The 20,086-nt window shown below is 44.1% G+C and overlaps 2 protein-coding genes across 3 annotated transcripts in view; one reads left to right on the top strand and one right to left on the bottom strand.

The window, feature by feature from the left end:
- Positions 1-2,306: 2,306 nt before the first annotated feature.
- Positions 2,307-10,884, bottom strand: ZBTB3 (zinc finger and BTB domain containing 3). Of its 2 annotated transcripts, none has more exons than XM_082269651.1 (3): positions 10,747-10,884; positions 10,249-10,385; positions 2,307-4,599 (listed from the first exon to the last, which is right to left on the bottom strand). In XM_082269651.1, exon 3 carries the CDS (start codon positions 4,595-4,597, stop codon positions 2,501-2,503), a length of 2,097 nt encoding a protein of 698 aa, XP_082125777.1. In that variant the 5' UTR covers positions 4,598-4,599; positions 10,249-10,385; positions 10,747-10,884; the 3' UTR covers positions 2,307-2,500. The 2 variants fall into 2 exon arrangements, with proteins under 2 accessions (XP_082125777.1, XP_082125778.1); XM_082269652.1 differs by lacking the exon at positions 10,747-10,884 and adding an exon at positions 10,576-10,695.
- A 113-nt stretch (positions 10,885-10,997) lies between these two features.
- The window catches only part of POLR2G (RNA polymerase II subunit G), a 32,666-nt gene continuing 23,577 nt past the window's right edge, over positions 10,998-20,086 (top strand). The window contains exon 1 of the mRNA XM_082269654.1: positions 10,998-11,142. Coding sequence (XP_082125780.1) covers positions 11,131-11,142 — 12 coding nt within the window. The 5' untranslated portion in view covers positions 10,998-11,130. The remainder of the gene's footprint in view (positions 11,143-20,086) is intronic.

The raw sequence follows: 20,086 nt of genomic DNA, 5'->3' as shown, positions 1-20,086 counted from the left end.
AAAAAGAACAGCATTACAGGCAAAACCTCGTATCTGCTTCCTGAGCCTCGGGTACCATCTTTTTAGTCCACTGACTGTTTTAGATGGATCTGATAGCTAACCCCTTAGATTCAGTGATCTTTGATTTGGGTCTGCAGCATATCTTCTTTGAAGAGAAATGTGGAGAGACTCTCCACAGTGACCATCACCTTTAGACACTGGCAAAAAAACTGATGTACTTCCTGTGTGGGAGGGGGTTATATAGGGGACATCTTTCTGATTGGTTGCCAGTGTCCTTCACCTGTAGGTGGCTATATAACCCATATGTTATGATTTATGGCTCTGTGTCCCATGATATACGAAGATAAATTCCTTTCACTATACCAATTTTAAAACTAACGAAATTGTCAACTCTTCTGACAATGTTCATGATTTTGCATTTCATACTGTATATTGTTAAAGGAACAGAAGAAACCCTTATTTTTTGGATTTGTGTTGAAAGTGAGACTTTTTTTAAAGTGGACCATGCAATTAAAAATAAGGTCCGCAATGTTGAACCACCCTCACAAACCTCGTGTCAAATCATCATAATTCTCACTAGGAAGTAAAAACCTGCAGAGAAAAGTAAAAAAAAAAAAAAAAAAAAAAAAAAAAACACATTCTAAACCTTGTGAGAAGACGCTTGAGCAAAGAAGAGGAGCAGCTTTATGAGATTTGAGAGCCTCATCATTCCCAGAATCTCACCAGATGAATGCTGCTTCACCTTCGCCTAGCTGCTACAGCCTAAGCTAGGGTGTAAAGTAAGTATTTAAAAAAATTTTCTAAAGACTTTTTTTTTTTTTTTTGCAGTATTAAACTCAAAACCATTCATTGTGGGGTCTGCATTCGTTTTTTTAGGCTTTTCCCCCTCTGTTTTCACCTGGTGATCTGGCCAGCAACACACCTCCTGCATTAGATTTCCCCGACTCTGGATGAATGTGAAAAGGGGGCGTAGCAAACAGCAGCAATGTAACACGGGGGGGAGGGACGTGTTCATGTTAAATGTAATAGCAGATTTAAGTACACAAACAAGCTGAAGTCAAACTCCAGCTCACACTTTATAATCAGTTACAGCAAACATTTTCTCCTGTTGGGATGAAGGTTTTTCATGAATAAATAAAAGCTGATTATTGCAAGAGCTCCTGCCAGTGTTTAATGGTTTGTCTCATCCCTGTAAACGGATACATCAGAAAGAGAGCTTGTTCTTTTGAAAAACAACAGACTTACTGGCTGTATTAGAAGATTAAGATAGAGGAAAGCCTAAAAAAGAAAACAAAAAACAAACTCGACCATCACATCTAAGAATTGGTAGGCTACAATATAATAAGTTTGCTTTTGGGTTTAGTACTGCTTTAAGGGAAATGCATCATGCAACTTGCATTGGTGGGAGGTTCATTATGTTTTATTATAGAAAATCAATTACTTGGAATATGTATGCAGACCTGACTATTTTTGATATAACCTGTTGCATGCTTGTTCCAGGTCAGTACAGAAGTCAGTGGTGGCCAAACAACTAATATTTTTAAAACAGGGGTTAGCAATGGCAACCTCCATATTTTTCTTAGTGCAAGATTGTTTTGACCTTCAGAGCCCTTTCACATTAAGGTGCTTGAAAACTGCCCATAAAATGCTGAGCGCTTTTGAGGAGTTAGTGGTGCGCATTTTTTTTAAGGACACGTGACTCAAACTGCTTCAAGAACCACTTTGATGTGCTTTTGAAACTCTTCCCATTTATTTCAATAGAGAGGGACATTTTTCAGGCTGCTTGCAGGATATTTCTTCACCGTCCCACCAGCACACCGCCCCAGTGTGATAGCATTCATTGATTTTAATGGGAATAGGTTTTCGTGAGCTTTTCTGGTGCCAAAGCACTTGTAAAGCACCTCTTAGTCAATGTTAAAATACTAATGGTGGCCTACATAGTCCAACTGAAGATTAATCAATGCCTTACTTTTAAACTCTGAAATGGAATAAACTTTTACAGCAGTCACATAAAACACACTTGCTCATCAAAAGACACTGTTTAATGACGCATTGGTCAGGGGATCTTGTGGAGGAACCACTGATCCACCAGCACAAAATGAACCTAAAGAGCAGCTTGTAGCAATATTCTCATGTTTTTTTCCCCATCAGAGCACAATTAAAAGTAATAAAAAAGTCAATAACTGGACTTGTCGTGTCGTATCAGTACTTTTTCTTTTAACTGATAATGTTTTCAATCATAATGTCACAACAAGCACTGAAGAGCTGAAGTTTTCTAAATTTAAAAAAGAAAAAGAAAAAAAAAAATAACAAACACACGCGCACACACATACATTAAGGTTGAATAAATTAAAACTGAGAAGAAATCCATGTAACTCAAGAGAGGACTGCACTCTCATCAGATCCATTCTGGAAACTCCCTGGAAATTCCGTCTCAGAAAACCATTGTCATTGGCGGCTTTATTAACTGTGGCGTGCCTCGAAAACAACCACTGATGTTTTAAGGCAGGTTTGGGGGTGTGGGCTCCATGTCCGTCTTCGGTTTCTTGACACCAGGTTCCAGTTGACTGTGCGCTTTGCGAATGTGTCTGTACAAGTCCCCACTTTGTGTGTAGCTGCGCAAACAGTAACGACATTCATAGGGTCGCTCCCGTGTGTGCACTGTGGCATGCCGGCGGAGTGTATAGGAACAAGAAAATGTTTTGCCGCATGTCTTACAAGTGGGCACATCTTCAGGGAAAAGAGGAAAGCCAGGATGTCCTTCAAATTCCTGTAAGTACATGGCCTCTGGGTGCATTGAGGGAGGCAGAAGACCTCCATAGTTTGGGTGGTGGCCACCTGGCACTGCAATCATATGATAAGGCAAGTATCCAGATTCCTCCTCTCCTTCTTCCTCCTCTTCATACCCATGTCGTTTAAATGCCCCTACCGCCCTTTCACACTCCTCATCAGATATTACAATGGCTTCTATCTTTACTGATACACCCGGAACTGGTTGACCTTCACTCACAGTAGAACTACATGGACTAGAAGCAGCTGCAGTCTCCATTCCAGGCTGAGTAGTAGTTGTTACTGTCAATTCAGATTTAGTACATTCCCTTTCTTCTCTTTTCCCCACAGGAGACCCTGGGCTATGCAAAGTATACCTTGATGTACCTTGGAGCGCCAAAACATTGCTTACTAATTCTGAACTCTGCAGAAAGTATCTTGATGGACCAGGGGCAGCTGTGCTGCCTGTTGGCTCTTGAACTTGCAAACTGTATCTGCCACGTGCTTGAGCTCCTTGAATACTGCCCGTTGGCTCTTGTAGAAGGTATCTGGAAGTGGCAGGCTGTGCTGCAGTGTTCACTGCTACTTCTGGACTTTGTAAGGAATATCTTTGAACGCCTTGCACGGCCACAACACTACCACTGGGCTCCTGCAAAGGGAACCTGGAGCTTCCTGTCACAGCTAATGTAGTTCCAGCTTCTTCCTGGGGTTGCAAAGCATACCTAGTAGTGGATAAGGTTTGACTGCTAGTGCCAGCGTTATCCTGCCCTTGATGGGAATACCTGGGACCACTAGGAGTACTTTGCGTGCTACCTGCAGGCTCCTGTCTCTTTGGTGAGTTTCTTGAAAGCACTACCTGTCCATTAGAACCTGTATCCTGACTCTGTGAAGTGAATCTCTGAGCAGGCGAAGTAAGTGTACTTTCTACAGCCTCTTGCTGGGGGCATCTTATGGCTTCTGAAATTTGTTCACTTCCTGTCCTTTCCTGTACCTCAAATCTAGTGCTTCCTGCAGCCTCCTGATTACTAGTTGAGAGCTGTTGCCCCGGACACTTCACACTCCCAGTAACGGGTTCAATACCCACTGTCCCTTCCTGCAATTCAAATTTAGAGCTGGCTTCTAGGCCTTGACCACTTTCGTTCATGTTCTGTACTTCAAACCTAGAAACTCCAACTACTCTCTGCATAATGCTTGATGCTTCAGGTCCCTGATACTTTATACTTCCTGGTAATTTTTGACCATTTCCTTCCGTCTCCTGCTTCTGATACCTGCTGCTTCCTGCTACTTCCTGCAAGTGATAAGTTATATTCCCAGTTATTCGCTGTCCATCCCCTGCCACTTCCGGTCCTTCATATTGCATAATTTTAATATCTTGACCCTCGTGGCTTACGCCTCTGCCATCATTCTCTACTCCCAGGCAGCCGGTTCCTCCTTCTTCTTCTCGACGAGTGCTATCTGCCTCAGCAGGAGCTCGACCTTGCAGCCGTTTTTTGCACACCCTCACAACCTCATCCATGTGCAAATAGCTAGCTGCTGCCAGAACATCTTCAGTGGGGGCCTCCTGAAAGCTGAGTCTACCACAGTACATAAAGCTGAGGAGCAATGAAAAAGCTGGAGCTGTGACAATCTGGCTGTTTAGGGTAAGCTCCCTTGTCTCTGGTCTCTCTCGGCATGACATATGGAAAAAGGGACTACAGGATGCAAGAATGGAGCGATGTGCCAGGAACCGTGCAGTGCCCACAGATATTTGGCAGTCACAAAGGAAACCCTGCGATTGCTGGTCTCTAAGGCTGTGAAGTATGCGGCGACTGTGGTCTGGGAAATCCATGGCTGTAAGAAAGAAAACACACGTAAGCATGGGTTAAACAAAAACAAAAAAGAGCAAAACTTGAGCAGAGACACTAGGCCTTCAGTAATAAATTCCAGTGTAGTCACATAACCAAGTTATATTATTTTCTTTATTTTTTTTAAATTCCAAAAGAAAAAAAAAAGGGACAAAAAAGAAATTGATTAGTTGGTATGGGCAAAACAGACCCATTGATTTGAGACGCTTCTAATACCCAGGGTTCATAGTGTGTAGGATATCTTGGACTGCACAGCAGTTTGATATCTCTACTTGCAAACAGATGAACCATCCAGTTAGAGTGGATAATAGTGCATGCAGCTTTCCATCTGCCATGAAGAGATGAAAAACTATATTTTTATATGGGGGAGGGGGAGAGGGAAGGGGAGAGGGGGAGGGGATCTTGGTATGCTGACGCCTTAAGAGTTCCCTTCACTGGAACTAAAGGGTGCCAAGCCCAACTTCCTGGAAAAACAACTCTACATCAAAATCACCCCTCCACCAAACCATTTGGACCATTTCACAAACCAAGGTCCATAAAGACATTGATGAGTGAGTTTGGGGTGGAGGAACTTGACAGAGTCCTCACCTCAACGCGATAGAACACCTTTGGGATGAATTGGGAGCACACACTACGAGCCGGGCCTTCTCTCCAAAATCAGTGCCTAACCTCACAAATGCGCTTCTGGAAGAATGGTCTAACATTCCCATAGACACACTCCTAAACCTCGTGGACAGCCTTTCCAGAAGAGTTGAACTTGTTATAGCTGCAAAGGGTGGGCCAACTGAATATTGAAAACCAAAAAAGAAACAAAATTAAACAGCAAGAAGCTGTTCAAAAGGTAGGTATATAAAATCCCACGCGGTATAAATCGGCTGAAAAATAGTTAAACTTTATTAAATGTAAAAAAAAAAAAAACATAGATCACATTTGTCAACAACAGATCACAGATAAGGACATACAAACATTGGTTAAAAGAAAACCCAGGTGAAAACCAGATTGGGAAGGTATTGCACATGAATCCAAGAAAAACTGAAGAGCCTGTATGTAGATAATACAGACGGACCAACAGGACCCTGAAATAAATCAGCTCTGACCCCAAATTTCACAGACAGATGCAGAAAAACTGTGAGCAAATACCTATGGAGTAGTTAGAAGGCCGAACAACTGAGAAAATGCTGGTAGGAAGCCAATCATGAAGTTACAGCTGATGCAAAGTTTATGATATCAGTTGCATGTCAGAATACCACTATTATCTACATACAGGCTCTTTAGTTTTTCTTGGATTTATGTGCAATACCTTCCCGATATGATTCTCACCTGGGTTTTCTTTTAACCAATGTTTGTATGTCATTATCTGTTGTTGAAAATTGGGATATTCTATAGGTTTTTTTACATTTAATAAAGTTGAACTATTTTTCAGCCGATTTATACCACGTTGGATTTATTTATACCTACCTTTGAACAGCTTATTGCTTATTCTTTTTTGATTTCCTATATTTATAGGTTATCCCACACCTAATTGGTGAGACAGTGAGGCTTTATCCTCGTTCTAAACCAGTGCTATTTTCTGTTTTTTTCATTTAAACTCCACACACACACACAGTGTAATCTTCATTTATTTTGATTCAATAAATTTGAAATACGGAATTACACTATTGTGCACTTTCCTTCCCCATATGATTGCATATCGTGCTGCCATATTTGCTGGGAGAATTATCCACTAGACCTCCAAGGATATTGATTTGGTCCCTTACTAGGACACAAGCCTTTATGACTTTTAGGCTTTATTGCATAGGGGTAATTTTAGTCCGGTAAGTGGAACATCCAAAGGGGGTGGATCTGTATCTACACTGCACTGGATTGCTGGCATGGTTTTGCAGACAAGTTGTACAATTACTACTTTACATTGTAACAAATTGTCATTTCTTCAGTGTTGTCACATGAAAAGATATAATAAAATATTTACAAAAATGTGAGGGGTGTACTCACTTTTGTGAATATATATATATATATATATATATATATATATATATATATACACATACATATACACAGTGGGTACGGAAAGTATTCAGACCCCCTTAAATTTTTCACTCTTTGTTATTTGCAGCCATTTGCTAAAATCATTTAGGTTCATTCTTCTTCCTCATGAATGTACACATAGCACCCCATACTGACAGAAAAACACAGAATTGTTGACATTGTTGCAGATTTATTAAAAAAGAAAAACTGAAATATCACATGGTCCTAAGTATTCAGACCCTTTGCTGTGACACTCATATATTTAACTCCGGTGCTTTCCATTTCTTCTGATCATCCTTGAGATGGTTCTACACCTTCATTTGAGTGCAGCTGTGTTTGATTATACTGATTGGACTTGATTAGGAAAGCCACACACCTGTCTATATAAGACCTTCCAGATCACAATGCATGTCAGAGCAAATGACAATCATGAGGTCAAAGGAACTGCCTGAAGAGCTCAGAGACAGAATTGTGGCAAGGCACAGATCTGGCCAAGGTTACAAAAAGATTTCTGCTGCACTTAAGGTTCCTAAGAGCACAGTGGCCTCCATAATCCTCAAATGGAAGACGTTTGGGACGACCAGAACCCTTCCTAGAGCTGGCCGTACGGCCAAACTGAGCTATCGGGGGAGAAGAGCCTTGGTGAGAGAGGTAAAGAAGAACCCAAAGATCACTGTGGCTGAGCTCCAGAGATGCAGTCAGGAGATGGGAGAAAGTTGTAGAAAGTCAACCATCACTGCAGCCCTCCACCAGTCGAGGCTTTATGGCAGAGTGGCCCGACGGAAGCCTCTCCTCAGTGTAAGACACATGAAAGCCCGCATGGAGTTTGCTAAAAAACACCTGAAGGACTCCAAGATGGTGAGAAATAAGATTCTCTGGTCTGATGAGACCAAAATAGAACTTTTTGGCCTTAATTCTAAGCGGTATGTGTGGAGAAAACCAGGCACTGCTCATCACCTGTCCAATACAGTCCCAACAGTGAAGCATGGTGGTGGCAGCATCATGCTGTGGGGGTGTTTTTCAGCTGCAGGGACAGGACGACTGGTTGCAATCAAGGGAAAGATGAATGCAAGTACAGGGATATCCTGGACAAAAACCTTCTCCAGAGTGCCCTGGACCTCAGACTGGGCCGAAGGTTTACCTTCCAACAAGACAATGACCCTAAGCACACAGCTAAAATAACGAAGGAGTGGCTTCACAAAAACTCTGTGACTGTTCTTGAATGGCCCAGCCAGAGCCCTGACTTAAACCCAACTGAGCATCTCTGGAGAGACCTAAAAATGGCTGTCCACCAACGTTTACCATCCAACCTGACAGAACTGGAGAGGATCTGCAAGGAGGAATGGCAGAGGATCCCCAAATCCAGGTGTGAAAGACTTGTTGCATCTTTCCCAAAAAGACTCCTGGCTGTATTAGATCAAAAGGGGGCTTCTACTAAATACTGAGCAAAGGGTCTGAATACTTAGGACCATGTGATATTTCAGTTTTTCTTTTTAATAAATCTGCAACAATGTCAACAATTCTGTGTTTTTCTGTCAGTATGGGGTGCTATGTGTACATTCATGAGAAAGAAGAATGAACTTAAATTTTAGCAAATGGCTGCAATATAATAAAGAGTGAAAAATTTAAGGGGGTCTGAATACTTTCCGTACCCACTGTATATAAATATATATATATTATATATATAAAAAAAAAAAACACACACATATACATATATACACACACACACACACACACACACATACATACAGTGCCTTGCGAAAGTATTCGCCCCCCTTGAACTTTTGCCACATTTCATGCTTCAAACAAAGATATAAAACTGTAATTTTTTGTGAAGAATCAACAACAAGTGGGACACAATCATGAAGTGGAACGAAATTTATTGGATATTTCAAACTTTTTTAACAAATAAAAAACTGAAAAATTGGGCGTGCAAAATTATTCAGCCCCCTTAAGTTAATACTTTGTAGCGCCACCTTTTGCTGCGATTACAGCTGTAAGTCGCTTGGGGTATGTCTCTCTCAGTTTTGCACATCGAGAGACTGAAATTTTTGCCTATTCCTCCTTGCAAAACAGCTCGAGCTCCGTGAGGTTGGATGGAGAGCGTTTGTGAACAGCAGTTTTCAGTTCTTTCCACAGATTCTCGATTGGATTCCGGTCTGGACTGGCATTTGGTTCCATCCATCTTCCCATCAATTTTAACCATCTTCCCTGTCCCTGCTGAAGAAAAGCAGGCCCAAACCATGATGCTGCCACCACCATGTTTGACAGTGGGGATGGTGTGTTCAGGGTGATGAGCTGTGTTGCTTTTACGCCAAACATAACGTTTTGCATTGTTGACAAAAAGTTTGATTTTGGTTTCATCTGACCAGAGCACCTTCTTCCACATGTTTGGTGTGTCTCCTAGGTGGCTTGCGGCAAACTTTAAACAACACTTTTTATGGATATCTTTAAGAAATGGCTTTCTTCTTGCCACTCTTCCATAAAGGCCAGATTTGTGCAGTATACGACTGATTGTTGTCCTATGGACAGAGTCTCCCACCTCAGCTGTAGATCTCTGCAGTTCATCCAGAGTAATCATGGGCCTCTTGGCTGCATCTCTGATCAGTCTTCTCCTTGTATGAGCTGAAAGTTTAGAGGGACGGCCAGGTCTTCGTAGATTTGCAGTGGTCTGATACTCCTTCCATTTCAATATTATCCCTTGCACAGTGCTCCTTGGGATGTTTAAAGCTTGGAAAATCTTTTTGTATCCAAATCTGGCTTTAAACTTCTCCACAACAGTATCTCGGACCTGCCTGGTGTGTTCCTTGTATTTCATGATGATCTCTGCGCTTTAAACGGACCTCTGAGACTATCACAGTGCAGGTGCATTTATACGGAGACTTGATTACACACAGGTGGATTCTATTTATCATCATTAGTCATTCAGGTCAACACTGGATCATTCAGAGATCCTCACTGAACTTCTGGAGAGAATTTGCTGCACTGAAAGTAAAGGGGCTGAATAATTTTGCACGCCCAATTTTTCAGTTTTTTATTTGTTAAAAAAGTTTGAAATATCCAATAAATTTTGTTCCACTTCATGATTGTGTCCCACTTGTTGTTGATTCTTCACAAAAAAATTACAGTTTTATATCTTTATGTGTGAAGTCTGAAATGTTTCAAAAGGTCGCGAAGTTCAATGTGGCCGAATACTTTCTCAAGGCACTGTGTGTGTGTGTGTGTGTGTGTGTGTGTGTGTGTGTGTGTGTGTGTGTATATATATATATATATATATATATAGTCAGGCAGTTTTATGCTAATAGAAAGAATCAATGAACTACCTAGAGTTCTCAACAGTGCCCTGCTAGTTCATTGAGAATTACAAGCCGACAGCCGCCAAGGGCTGTCGGTACTTGTAGTTCTCACATTCACAGATCTGTGTGAATTATTGATGTGGCTGGGTGGGGGGGAGCCCATGCCTTGATGGGTTATATGCCTTGATGGCGGTCATAGTGTTATGGCTGATTAGTGTGTGTGAGTATGTGAGCATATATATATATATATATATATATACACTCACACACATATATACTAGTAAGTAACATAGGGTTATGTCAACAGTGCTTACCTTCACCTTCTGCTGTATCCGTGTGTTGGCAGGCTTAGGCTGGAGGTCACTTTAGATGAGGTACACGCCACGTTGTCACTTTATTTGGACCACCATGACCAGCTAAGTGTCAGAGACCAGACGCATCTTCTGTATCACTAGGAACAGACACACATTTCATAAATATAATGCCAAGAAGATACACACAGCATGCAGTTCCAATGTAACATGTATGTATGACAGTAGAACATCCTCCCTTTTGTATCAGTGTGTTGAATAAAAGGAACAGGCCTGAGGTGTGCTCTGATGAGTAACTAGAAGATATATAGGAAATGCTCAGTGACCTACCCACCCAGTATTAGTAGCACTCCCTTCAGCTCTCCATATACAGCTATATACTAGGCAGTAAGCATCTTCACCAAGCCAGCCCAATTGCCTAGACATACTAACCAGGTGACATTATTAGTAATAATACGGTATAGCAATGGGAGTCACGTGACCCTCCCCTCTGTCGCTCACCTGCACAAAGCGAGCTGTATTGAAGCCGCCTCTGCTACACCCTGATTGGAGGCTGCATGACCTATCCCCTCTACGCTGGTTGGTCGGTAGTAAAGGTGATGGGCACCAACCCCAGCCAATCAAAAACGCCCCCTTTATTCCCGTCTGCTGTTTTCAGGTTGTTCGGTATTAACTTCCCCTCCTTGTCTTCCGCCGTACAAAGTTTCGGACAGCTGCAAACCCCCGAGCTTCCACAGCAGCCAAACACCGACGGTCTACATCACTTCCGCACGACATGACGTCAGGAACGGAGACCCCGCCCCGGTTTTAACAAACTTTATTATTCGGCGCACGGTGTAAACAAAAGCTTCTGCTGCACGGAGTGGTGAGGAGGCGGTTCCAGCGATGTTCTACCATGTAAGCATAAAATATTGTTCTCTGCGATCGTTATTCTGTATAAAGGAATGGAGGGGTTTCATCTGCCTGAGGGGTAGTAGTCACTTGTTCCTGTGCCCTGGGTTGGATGGGGGGAATTCTGTTCTATCCGGAGTCATTGGCTGATGCAGAGTGTCCCCATGTGCCAGGATCCCGATCACAATGGGGGGTCATTTCCTAAAACTGGAACGTATAACATCTGCTGCAACTGTGCACAGAAACCAATCAGCGTCCAGGTTTTATTACCAAAGCTTGATGGAACAAGTTAGAAGCTGATTGGTTACCATACACATAGAATCTGCTAAGATCTACAGTGTCTTTGTCAGCTCTCATTTAAAGTACAACTGAAGGCAAAACCTTTTTAGGTTGGATAGAGAGGGATCAGAGCCCCTGACAGTTTTTATTGATGACTGTTTTCAGTGAAAGTAAAAGAAAACCCCAAAATTTTGGGTTGTCCCTAGAAAAGTTATAGAGGGGAAACTTTCCAATGGGGACACTAGTTCTGGTGACCAAGGGATTCCATTAATTTGCAGGGATTACCTCTCACTTCCTGATTTGATAATGGGACAGGAAGTGAAGGGAAATCTCCCCTATGAGACACAGATGGTGAAAATAAACCTTGCATATAAATAACTCTCCCTTACTCAATCCAAAATGGGGGGGGAAAAAAGTTAGCCTATAGTTGTACTTTAAAGCAGAGTTCCACCCAAATGTGAAACTCCCGCTCATTTTCTTCCAACCCCCCCTCTGGTGCCACATTTGGCACCTTTCATGGGGGAGGGGGTACCTATTTATAAAAGGTACCCTTCCCCACTCCTGGGAAACGGCATGGTGGCAAAGTTAGGTCCCCTCCTCCTACCCCCCCCCCCCCACCACCAAGCCAATCTGAATGCGCATGCACAGTAGGGACCCGCCCGTGAAGCCACAAGGCCGGGTTCCCTTACTGGCAATGGCGGCGGCAATACCCTACAGCCGATGGAAACATTGCCTGCTGTGCCAACATCGCTGGACTCCAGGACAGGTAAGTGTCCTAATATTAAAAGTCAGCAGGGGCCTTAGGAAACTTGTCCTGAGAAATTCCATGCAGCCATTGATGGAGTGCATAGAGACAAGTGGTTGCAGGAGGCTAATTTGCACCAAATACTGGATCCAGCCCCTGTGAAAAGCGCCTAAAACTGGCCATATGTGGCTCTTGTCTAAACTCACCTGAACTCCTCTCTACTTGTACACGCTATTAGAAAATCAGATGAAAATTTCCGCATTTAGTACAATTTTTTTATTATCTGATCGTTGGTACACTGCATTTGAGATACAATACAGACTGTTCAGAGAAAGGTTTCCAAAGAGATTAATTAGTACAGTATTCATCCTATAAAAATCTAATTAGCAAATCTGCCTGTGGAATTTTTGGGCAGCGGTCATTTTTATGCTGCCCGGTCGTTTTCCCCGCTTACTGGAGACATCGGTAGGATCGAAAACGATCCTATCTGCTGGAGGGGTGGGCAGAAAGTTGAGTGAGGGCAAGATGGCCCCCATTCGACTCTATGCCCTTGGAGGACCAGAGCGTCTTCTGACATCACTTCCACCTCTAGGCCTTAAATGGCCTTTTCTTCTTCCTTCTTTTTTTTTTTTTTTTTTTTGGTAGTAAAGGTAAAATTACTTTTTATTTATTTATTTGAAGTCTAAATGTGAGATCTGAGGTCTTTTTGATCCCAGGTCTCACAATAAAGAGGACCTGTCTTCCGTTTCTTTTTTTTTTTTTTTTAACAAGGGATGTTTACATTCCTTGTAATAGGAATAGAAGGATCAAACATTTTTTTTTCTTTTTTAAAGGGATAGTGTAAAAATAGTAAAATAAATAAGAAAAAAAATTTAAAGCGCCCTGTCCCTCTGAGCTTGCGCGCAGAAGCGAACGCATATTTAAACCGTAATCAAACCACACGTGCGGTATTGCTGAAATAGTTACAGCGAGAGCAATAATTCAAGCACTAGACCTCCTCTGTAACTCTAAACAGGTGACCTGTAAAAAATTTTTAAAGCGTCCCCTATGGAGATTTTTAAGTACCGTAGTTTGTCGCCATTCCACGAGCATGCACAATTTTGAAGCATGACATGTTAGGTATCTATATACTCAGCGTAACATCATCTTTACCATTATATGAAAAATTGGGCTAACTTTACTGTTTTTTTTTTTTTTGTTTTTTTTCAATTCATGAAAGTGTATTTTTTCCCAAAAAAATGCATTTGAAACAATACTGCGCAAATACAGTGTGACATAAATATTGCAACAACTGCCATTTATTCCCCAGGGTCTCTGGTAAAAAAAATCCTCCATCGTTTATCGACAGACGCAGCTCCGTCTATTCAGAGACTATAGGGTTATGCTCCTCCCATCAGGAAAAGGCACTAGGCAGGAAAAAAGCTTAATCACACCTATGGGGGCTGTCCCACACGCTCTGCTCTCATCAAGCAGTTTGTTTTTGCCTAGTTTAAGGAAAAGGACCTAGCTTCTTGCTGGGACTTCAGTCTTGGCTATTATAGGAAGTTTTGTGATATATTTTTTTTTTTTTTTAATCTCACTAATTAGTTCCTGAGGACCAAGATCCAGAGGAACTACAAGCAACACCCGGGTGAGGTTTCACACTGGATAATCTAGATCCTTAAGGTCTCCCAGCCTGGCCAGCGAGCGTGAGCAGGTTATAGTCCAGAACTAGGCCTTGCAGCTTCCCCTTGGCTGACAGCACCCCCATCCTGAGTGGCATGGAGCATGGCTTTTTAAATATAGAGGCTGTTTCCTCTTAGTGTATAGTCAGTGTCAGTTCCGTTACGTTTTTGCAAAGATCGTGCTGGAAGTCTCCTCTGTGGTCTGGTAAAGTTTTTCTGGGGTTCCATGTGGGTTTTTTCTTCATTCACTCTGCTATTATCTTATACTAACCAGGAATTGTGAGCCCGCACTTATTGCGGTGGGACTGCGTTTTTGGCGGTCTTAAAGAAACACTGCCCAAATATTTTAAAAAGTGTAACATGGAGTCCCAGGATAATATTTCACTTGCAGACCCCTGGGAGCGAGTGCGGGACTTTGCGGTTCAGTCTCGGCCAGAAATTGCAATTTTTTTGCAAAATCTGATGTCTAAGGTAGATTTTGTCTTTGCAGTGCTGCCAGCCGAAAACCCCCTCCGCCCTCACCTCCATGAGCAGGGTCTTCAGACTCTGAGATAGACAAGGCAGACGCAGACCACCCTAAGGGGTCGACGTCATCGCATTCTGACGGTAAAGAGGACCTGTCCTCATCAACCGCCGAGGGGGAACGCACTTTGGTGGAAGCTCTGATAGTTTCAGTGCAGGAAACTTTAAAATTGGCTGATGAACCCACGGCGCCCGGAACGCAGGTGTCTTTTGGCTCCCGCAAATCCCATAAATCGGGCAGGGTGTTCCCTTGTCCAGAATTGTTTCATACTAACGTGGATGGAAAAATGGTGGCGCATTAAGCACATGTTAGTGGTGCCTAAGCGTTTTGCACGATGTTACCCATTTGCGGAGGCAGTGTCCACTAGGTGGACTGTACCACCAAAAGTGGATCCCCAGTGTCCAGATTGAATAAACGACTCTGGTACCGTTAGAATAGTCTCCAACTTTTGCAGACCCTGTGGATAGATGGGTGGAATCCTTTTCCTGCCATTTTACATGTGGTAGCAGTTCACATATTAAAGTGTTTTGGTAGTGCAGACTGCTACGGAATGAGTGAAGTTACTTAAAAGTAACTTGAAAGCTGAATGGCTCCCCCCTGCGGTGTTTGAACTACTGGACCAGTTGGCTCAAGCCCTGGTGTTTATGTGTGATATGTCCCTGGATTCAGCCCCGTTAGTGGCCAGGGCATCGGCAGTGGGGATTGCTATTAGGCGCATGGTGTGGCTAAAAAGTTGGTCAGCGGACCAGGCTTCTAAAAAGGCCTTGACTGATCTTCCCTTCTCAGGGGAGAGGCTGTTTGGATCCTCTCTGGATGAGTTGATCAAAGTTTTCGGGGGGGGGGGGGGGGGAAGAGCACTCATCTTCCCCAATCCTCTTAAGGACAAGGTGCCACGTCCGAGGCGGGGGCCTTCCTTTAATGCTCATAAGCGTCTTTTATGTGCCTCCGGGTCGCAAGAAAAAAGTAAATCCATTCAAGTCTTCTTGGGGTTCCAAGAAGCCGTGGTTGGGGAAAGCAAGGGCCAGCCAATCTGGACCTGCAGACAAGTCCTCGTCTGCATGAAGGGGCGCCCTTACCCGATTCTGGGGTGGGGGGACGTCTTTGTTTCTTTCTGGAACCCTGGATGTCCTTGATTCAGGACAAATGGGTTCACAAACTGATCCTATCTGGGTACAAGATCAAATTCTGGTCTTGACCGTCAGACAGGTTCTTCCTGTCCAATCTTCGACTATCCCCAGTCCGGTTAAAGGACTTGCGAGGGGCGGTACACGATTTGCTATCGTAAGGAGCGATTGTACCGGTTCCTTTTCAGAAATGTTTTCAAGGATTTTATGCAAACCTCTTCACCGTGCCCAGGAAGGAAGGCAAGGTGCGTCCCATCCTTGATCTCAAGGCCCTGAACCGCTTCCTGCGGGTACAGAAGTTTCAGATGGAATCCATCCGCACGGTAGTGGCTTCACTACACCAGGGAAATTTCTTAGCCTCCATAGATATCAAGGACGCATATCTACACATCCCTAGTTTACGCTGGACACCAGCGGTTTTCTTCGTTTTGCGGTCGCAGAGGAGCATTATCAATTTGTGGCGTTACTCTTTGGTCTCACCTTAGCTCCCAGAGTGTTTACCAAGATCTTAGCACCGGTATTGGCATTGCTGCGCCAGCGGGGGATTGTGGTACTGGGGTAGACTCTCCTTCAGTCTTGTTTGGGGATCTGACGGTCACTGTCAGAACTCTGCAGGAAATTACGTTTGGAACATCAATTTCAAGAAATCCGCGCTGACACCTGTCTTGAGACTGGATTATCTGGGCTTGACTCCAGATTCAGCCTTGGCCAAGGTGTTTCTTGCCCCGGACAAGCTGCAAAAGTTGCAGGAGGCGATTCGGTTGTTGTTGGTGAACAATCTGTCCTCTTTTCAAGTTTGCATGCAGGCTTTGGGTCTGATGGTATCAACCTTCGAGGCTGTTCTGTTTGCCAAGTTCCATACCAGACCTTTGCAAAGTGAGATTCTTGTCAAATGGAACAAGGATCCAAAGTCCTTGGACTCTTTGATTCGGTTAAGCCACAACACAGTCTGCTCTGTTGTGGTGGATTCAGTCTCCAGCACTATGCCAGGGCAAGTCCTTCCTCCTGTTGTTTCGGACAGTGGTGACCATGGACGCCAGCCTATCGGGCTGAGGGGCGGGGGGGGGTTGCTGGGGAAGCTCTGTGCCCAGGGTACCTGGACAATGGAAGAGTCAAAACTACAGATAAATGTTTTGGAGCTCAGAGCAATAAAGCTTTGTTTGAGCCATTGGACTACTCGTCTGCAAGATTGTCCGGTTCAGATTTAATCAGACAACGCCACGGCTGTGGCTTACATCAATCACCAGGGGGGCACCAAGAGAGTGTTGGCGGCCAAGGAGGTCGCTGAGATTCTGGCCTGGGCGGAAAAAATGTATTCCAGTCCTCTCTGCTGTACACATTTCAAGTGTGGATTACATCTGTGTCGTAAGGTGTTGGATCAAGGGGAGTGGTCCCTGTACCCGGAGGTGTTTCATCTCCTGTGTGTTTGGTGGGGGACTCCGGAGGTCGATCTCTTTACTTCTCGCCTCACTAAGAAGGTTCAGCGATTCGTAGCCAGGTCTCAAGATCCTTTGGCCAGACGCTCTTGTGGCTCCTTGGGGTCAGAATCGACTAATTTATGACTTTCCTCCCTTGAAACTCCTGGCGAGGCTTCTGCGCAGGATAGAGGTGGAAAGCATTCCGGTCATTCTGGTGGCTCTGGACTGGCCTCGCTGGTCTTGGTACACAGACCTAGTCGCCGATGCTCCTTGGAGACTTCTTCTCAGAGAAGAACTGCTGTCTCAGGGTCTGATCTTCCATCCTGCTTTACAGTCGCTGGCTTTAACGGCACCTGTTGAAAGCTAGGTGTTGAGAGATGGGTCTTTCGGACTCTGTGATTCCTATGCTGTTGAAGGCTAGGAAGTCGACTTCTAGAAAGATCTATCGTCATACGTGGAAATCGTATATTTCATTGTGTGAACCACTGAAGGTGCACCCTCGCTTGTTTTCGATAGCTAGAGTTTTGGCCTTTCTTCAGAAAGGAGTTGAACAGCAGTTGGCTTTGGGCACTATTAAAGGCCAAGTGTCGGCTTTGGTTATATATTTCCAACGCCCGTTGGCTACGCATGCTTCGATTCGTACCTTTTTTTTTTTTTTTTTTTTTTTTTTTATACAGGGAGTGCGCCATATGGCTCCTCCGAGAAGGTCCCCGCTACCACCGTGGGATCTCAATTTTGGTATCTGTTTTTCAAAAGCCTCCTTTTGAGAACATTCGGGAGATTTCTCTGCTTTCGTTGTCCCAGAAGTTGCCTTCTTGGTGGCTATCACTTCTGCTCGCAGAGTTTCTGAAATGGCAGCGTTGTCCTGCCGCTCACCTTGTCTGGTGATACACAGCGATAGTGGTACTTCGACCTAATCAGTCATTTCTTCCTAAGGTTGTTTTTAGGGTTGCACCGAAATGAAAATTCTGGGCCGAAACCGAAACCGAAAATGCAGGATGCCCTTGGCCGAAAACCGAAAATGACTTTTGCCCCAAAAAATTTTTAAAATAGATAGAAGAGGGGCATACACCAAAAACAGGCAGCGACGTACACCTGTCGCTGCCACCCTGTCACAGTATATGTACTGTGATGGGTTGGCAAGAGGTTAATTTAATTACCAATGGTATTTGTATTATGCAGCATGAGGGGGTTAATGTATTGCCACTGCTGGTCACTCATCTATTAGTGACCGACCAGTGGCAGTTAATTAACCCCTTTGTGCTGCATTAGTGCAACCAGTATCAGTGCAACCAGTGTTAATTATCACTGATACTGGTTGCACTAATGCAGCACAAAGGGGTTAATTAACTGCCACTGGTCGGTCACTAATAGATGAGTGACCAGCAGTGACAATACATTAACCCCTCATGCTTCATAATACCAATACCATTGGTAAGCTGCCTCAGCTCAACCCCATCCCCCCCCCCCCCCACTGCCTCAGCGTCCCCCCTCGGCAGTTCACCCCCTCTGGCTCAGCGTCCCTCCTCGGGTATCCTTCATTCAAAAGAAGCGCCTCTGGCCGGCGGCCCGCCTCCCGGTGATGTCACTACCAGGATGTGTGTATGAATGAAGTGACATACCGGGCGGGGCGAGCGGCCGCTAATAGATTTAACTATGTGAGTCTTCACTTCCCTGTCAGCGGGACTGTGTGTGAATGAGAACTGACCTGACACTGGGCGGGGGGAGCGGCCGCTAATAACTATGTGAGCCTTTACTTCCCTGTCAGCGGAGATACATGCCTGACAGGAAGTGAAGGCTCACATAGTTACAGCTATTAGCGGCCACCCCCCCTGCCCGGTGTCAGTTCATTCACACACAGTCCCGCTGACAGGGAAGGATTACATAGTTATATCTATTAGCGGCCGCTCGCCCTGCCCTCCCGCCTGGTATGTCCCTTCATTCATACGCAGATCGTAGTAGTAGGGACGTCATTGAGAGGCGGGCGGCCGGCCAGAGGCGGGACTTTTAAAACCTGCCCTGCGCTGCGCCCTCCTCCTTCCTAACAGCGGCCATATTAAATCGGCCGATAATTTCGGTGGCCGAAATTTCAGTGCATCTCTAGTGGTTTTTGATTTTCATCTGAATGAAGACATTGTGTTGCCTTCACTCCGCCCTAAGCCCAAACATTCTAAGGAATTTGTGTTGCACTCTTTGGATGTGGTTCGGGCGATCAGGGTCTATCTGAAGACCACTGAGTCTTTTAGAAAATCAGACACTCTTTTTATCCTTACCAAAGGACCTTGTAAGTGATTGGCTGCATCTGCGGCGACCATATCCAGATGGATCAGGCAGACGGTAGTTCAGACTTATTCACTGAAGGGTCAGGTTCCTCCTTTCCCGGTGAAGGCGCATTCTACAAGCGCGCTGAGTGCCTCTTGGGCTTTTCGCCATCAGGTGTCGGTGCTGCAAGTTTGCAAGTCGGCAACTTGATCGTCTGTGCATATGGTTACAAAATTCTACAAAGTAAATGTGTTGGCATCTTTGGATGCTTCCTTTGGCCGCAAGGTTTTGCAGGCTGCTGTTTTAAAGAGAACTTTTTTTTTTCTCTTTGAGGTTGTATTGTGTTTTCAGGGTGAGCTCCAGTTGTTCCAGGTTGAGCTCCATGTTACCTGGTTGGCTAAATTTAGCCTTTGGGGAGTTATGTTTGCATTCTCTTCCCACCCCTCATTAAATATACTGCTTTGGGATATGCCCTATAGCCTCTGACTAGATGGAGCTGCGTCTGTCGATGAACGATAACGAAAACTGGATTTTTGTAAGAACTTACTGTAAAATCATTTTCTCTGAAGTTCGGCAGACGCAGCACCCGCCCCTCAACCTCTGAGTAAATGGGTTTTTTTTTTTTCTATTTTAAACACTGCTTGCAACTAAACTGCTTGATGAGAGTAGAGTGTGTGGGGTTCTGCCAGTAGGGACAACCCCATAGGTGTGGTTAAGCTTTTTCCTGCCTAGTGCCTATTCCTGGTGGGAGGAGCATAACCTTATGGTCTCTGAATAGATGGAGCTGCGTCTGTCGATGAACTTCAGAGAAAAGTGTTTTACGGTAAGTTCTTACAAAAATCCAGTTATTTGGGGGTTCTAAGTAATTTTCTAGCAAAAAATACTTATTTAAACTAGTCGTAACAACAAATGTCATAAAAGGGCCTGGTTCTTAA

The sequence above is a fragment of the Pelophylax lessonae genome (assembly GCF_965119305.1).
Source record: "Pelophylax lessonae genome assembly, chromosome: 10".
In the NCBI taxonomy this organism is placed as follows: Eukaryota; Metazoa; Chordata; class Amphibia; order Anura; family Ranidae; genus Pelophylax; species Pelophylax lessonae.
The sequence above is the reverse complement of the archived record's forward strand: the minus strand, read 5'-3'. Positions and strand labels throughout refer to the sequence as shown.

What these genes read in the sequence shown, in the direction of transcription:
- ZBTB3 (XM_082269651.1), bottom strand. Translation starts at nt 4,597, where the DNA reads ATGGATTTCCCAGACCACAGTCGCCGCATACTTCACAGCCTTAGAGAC.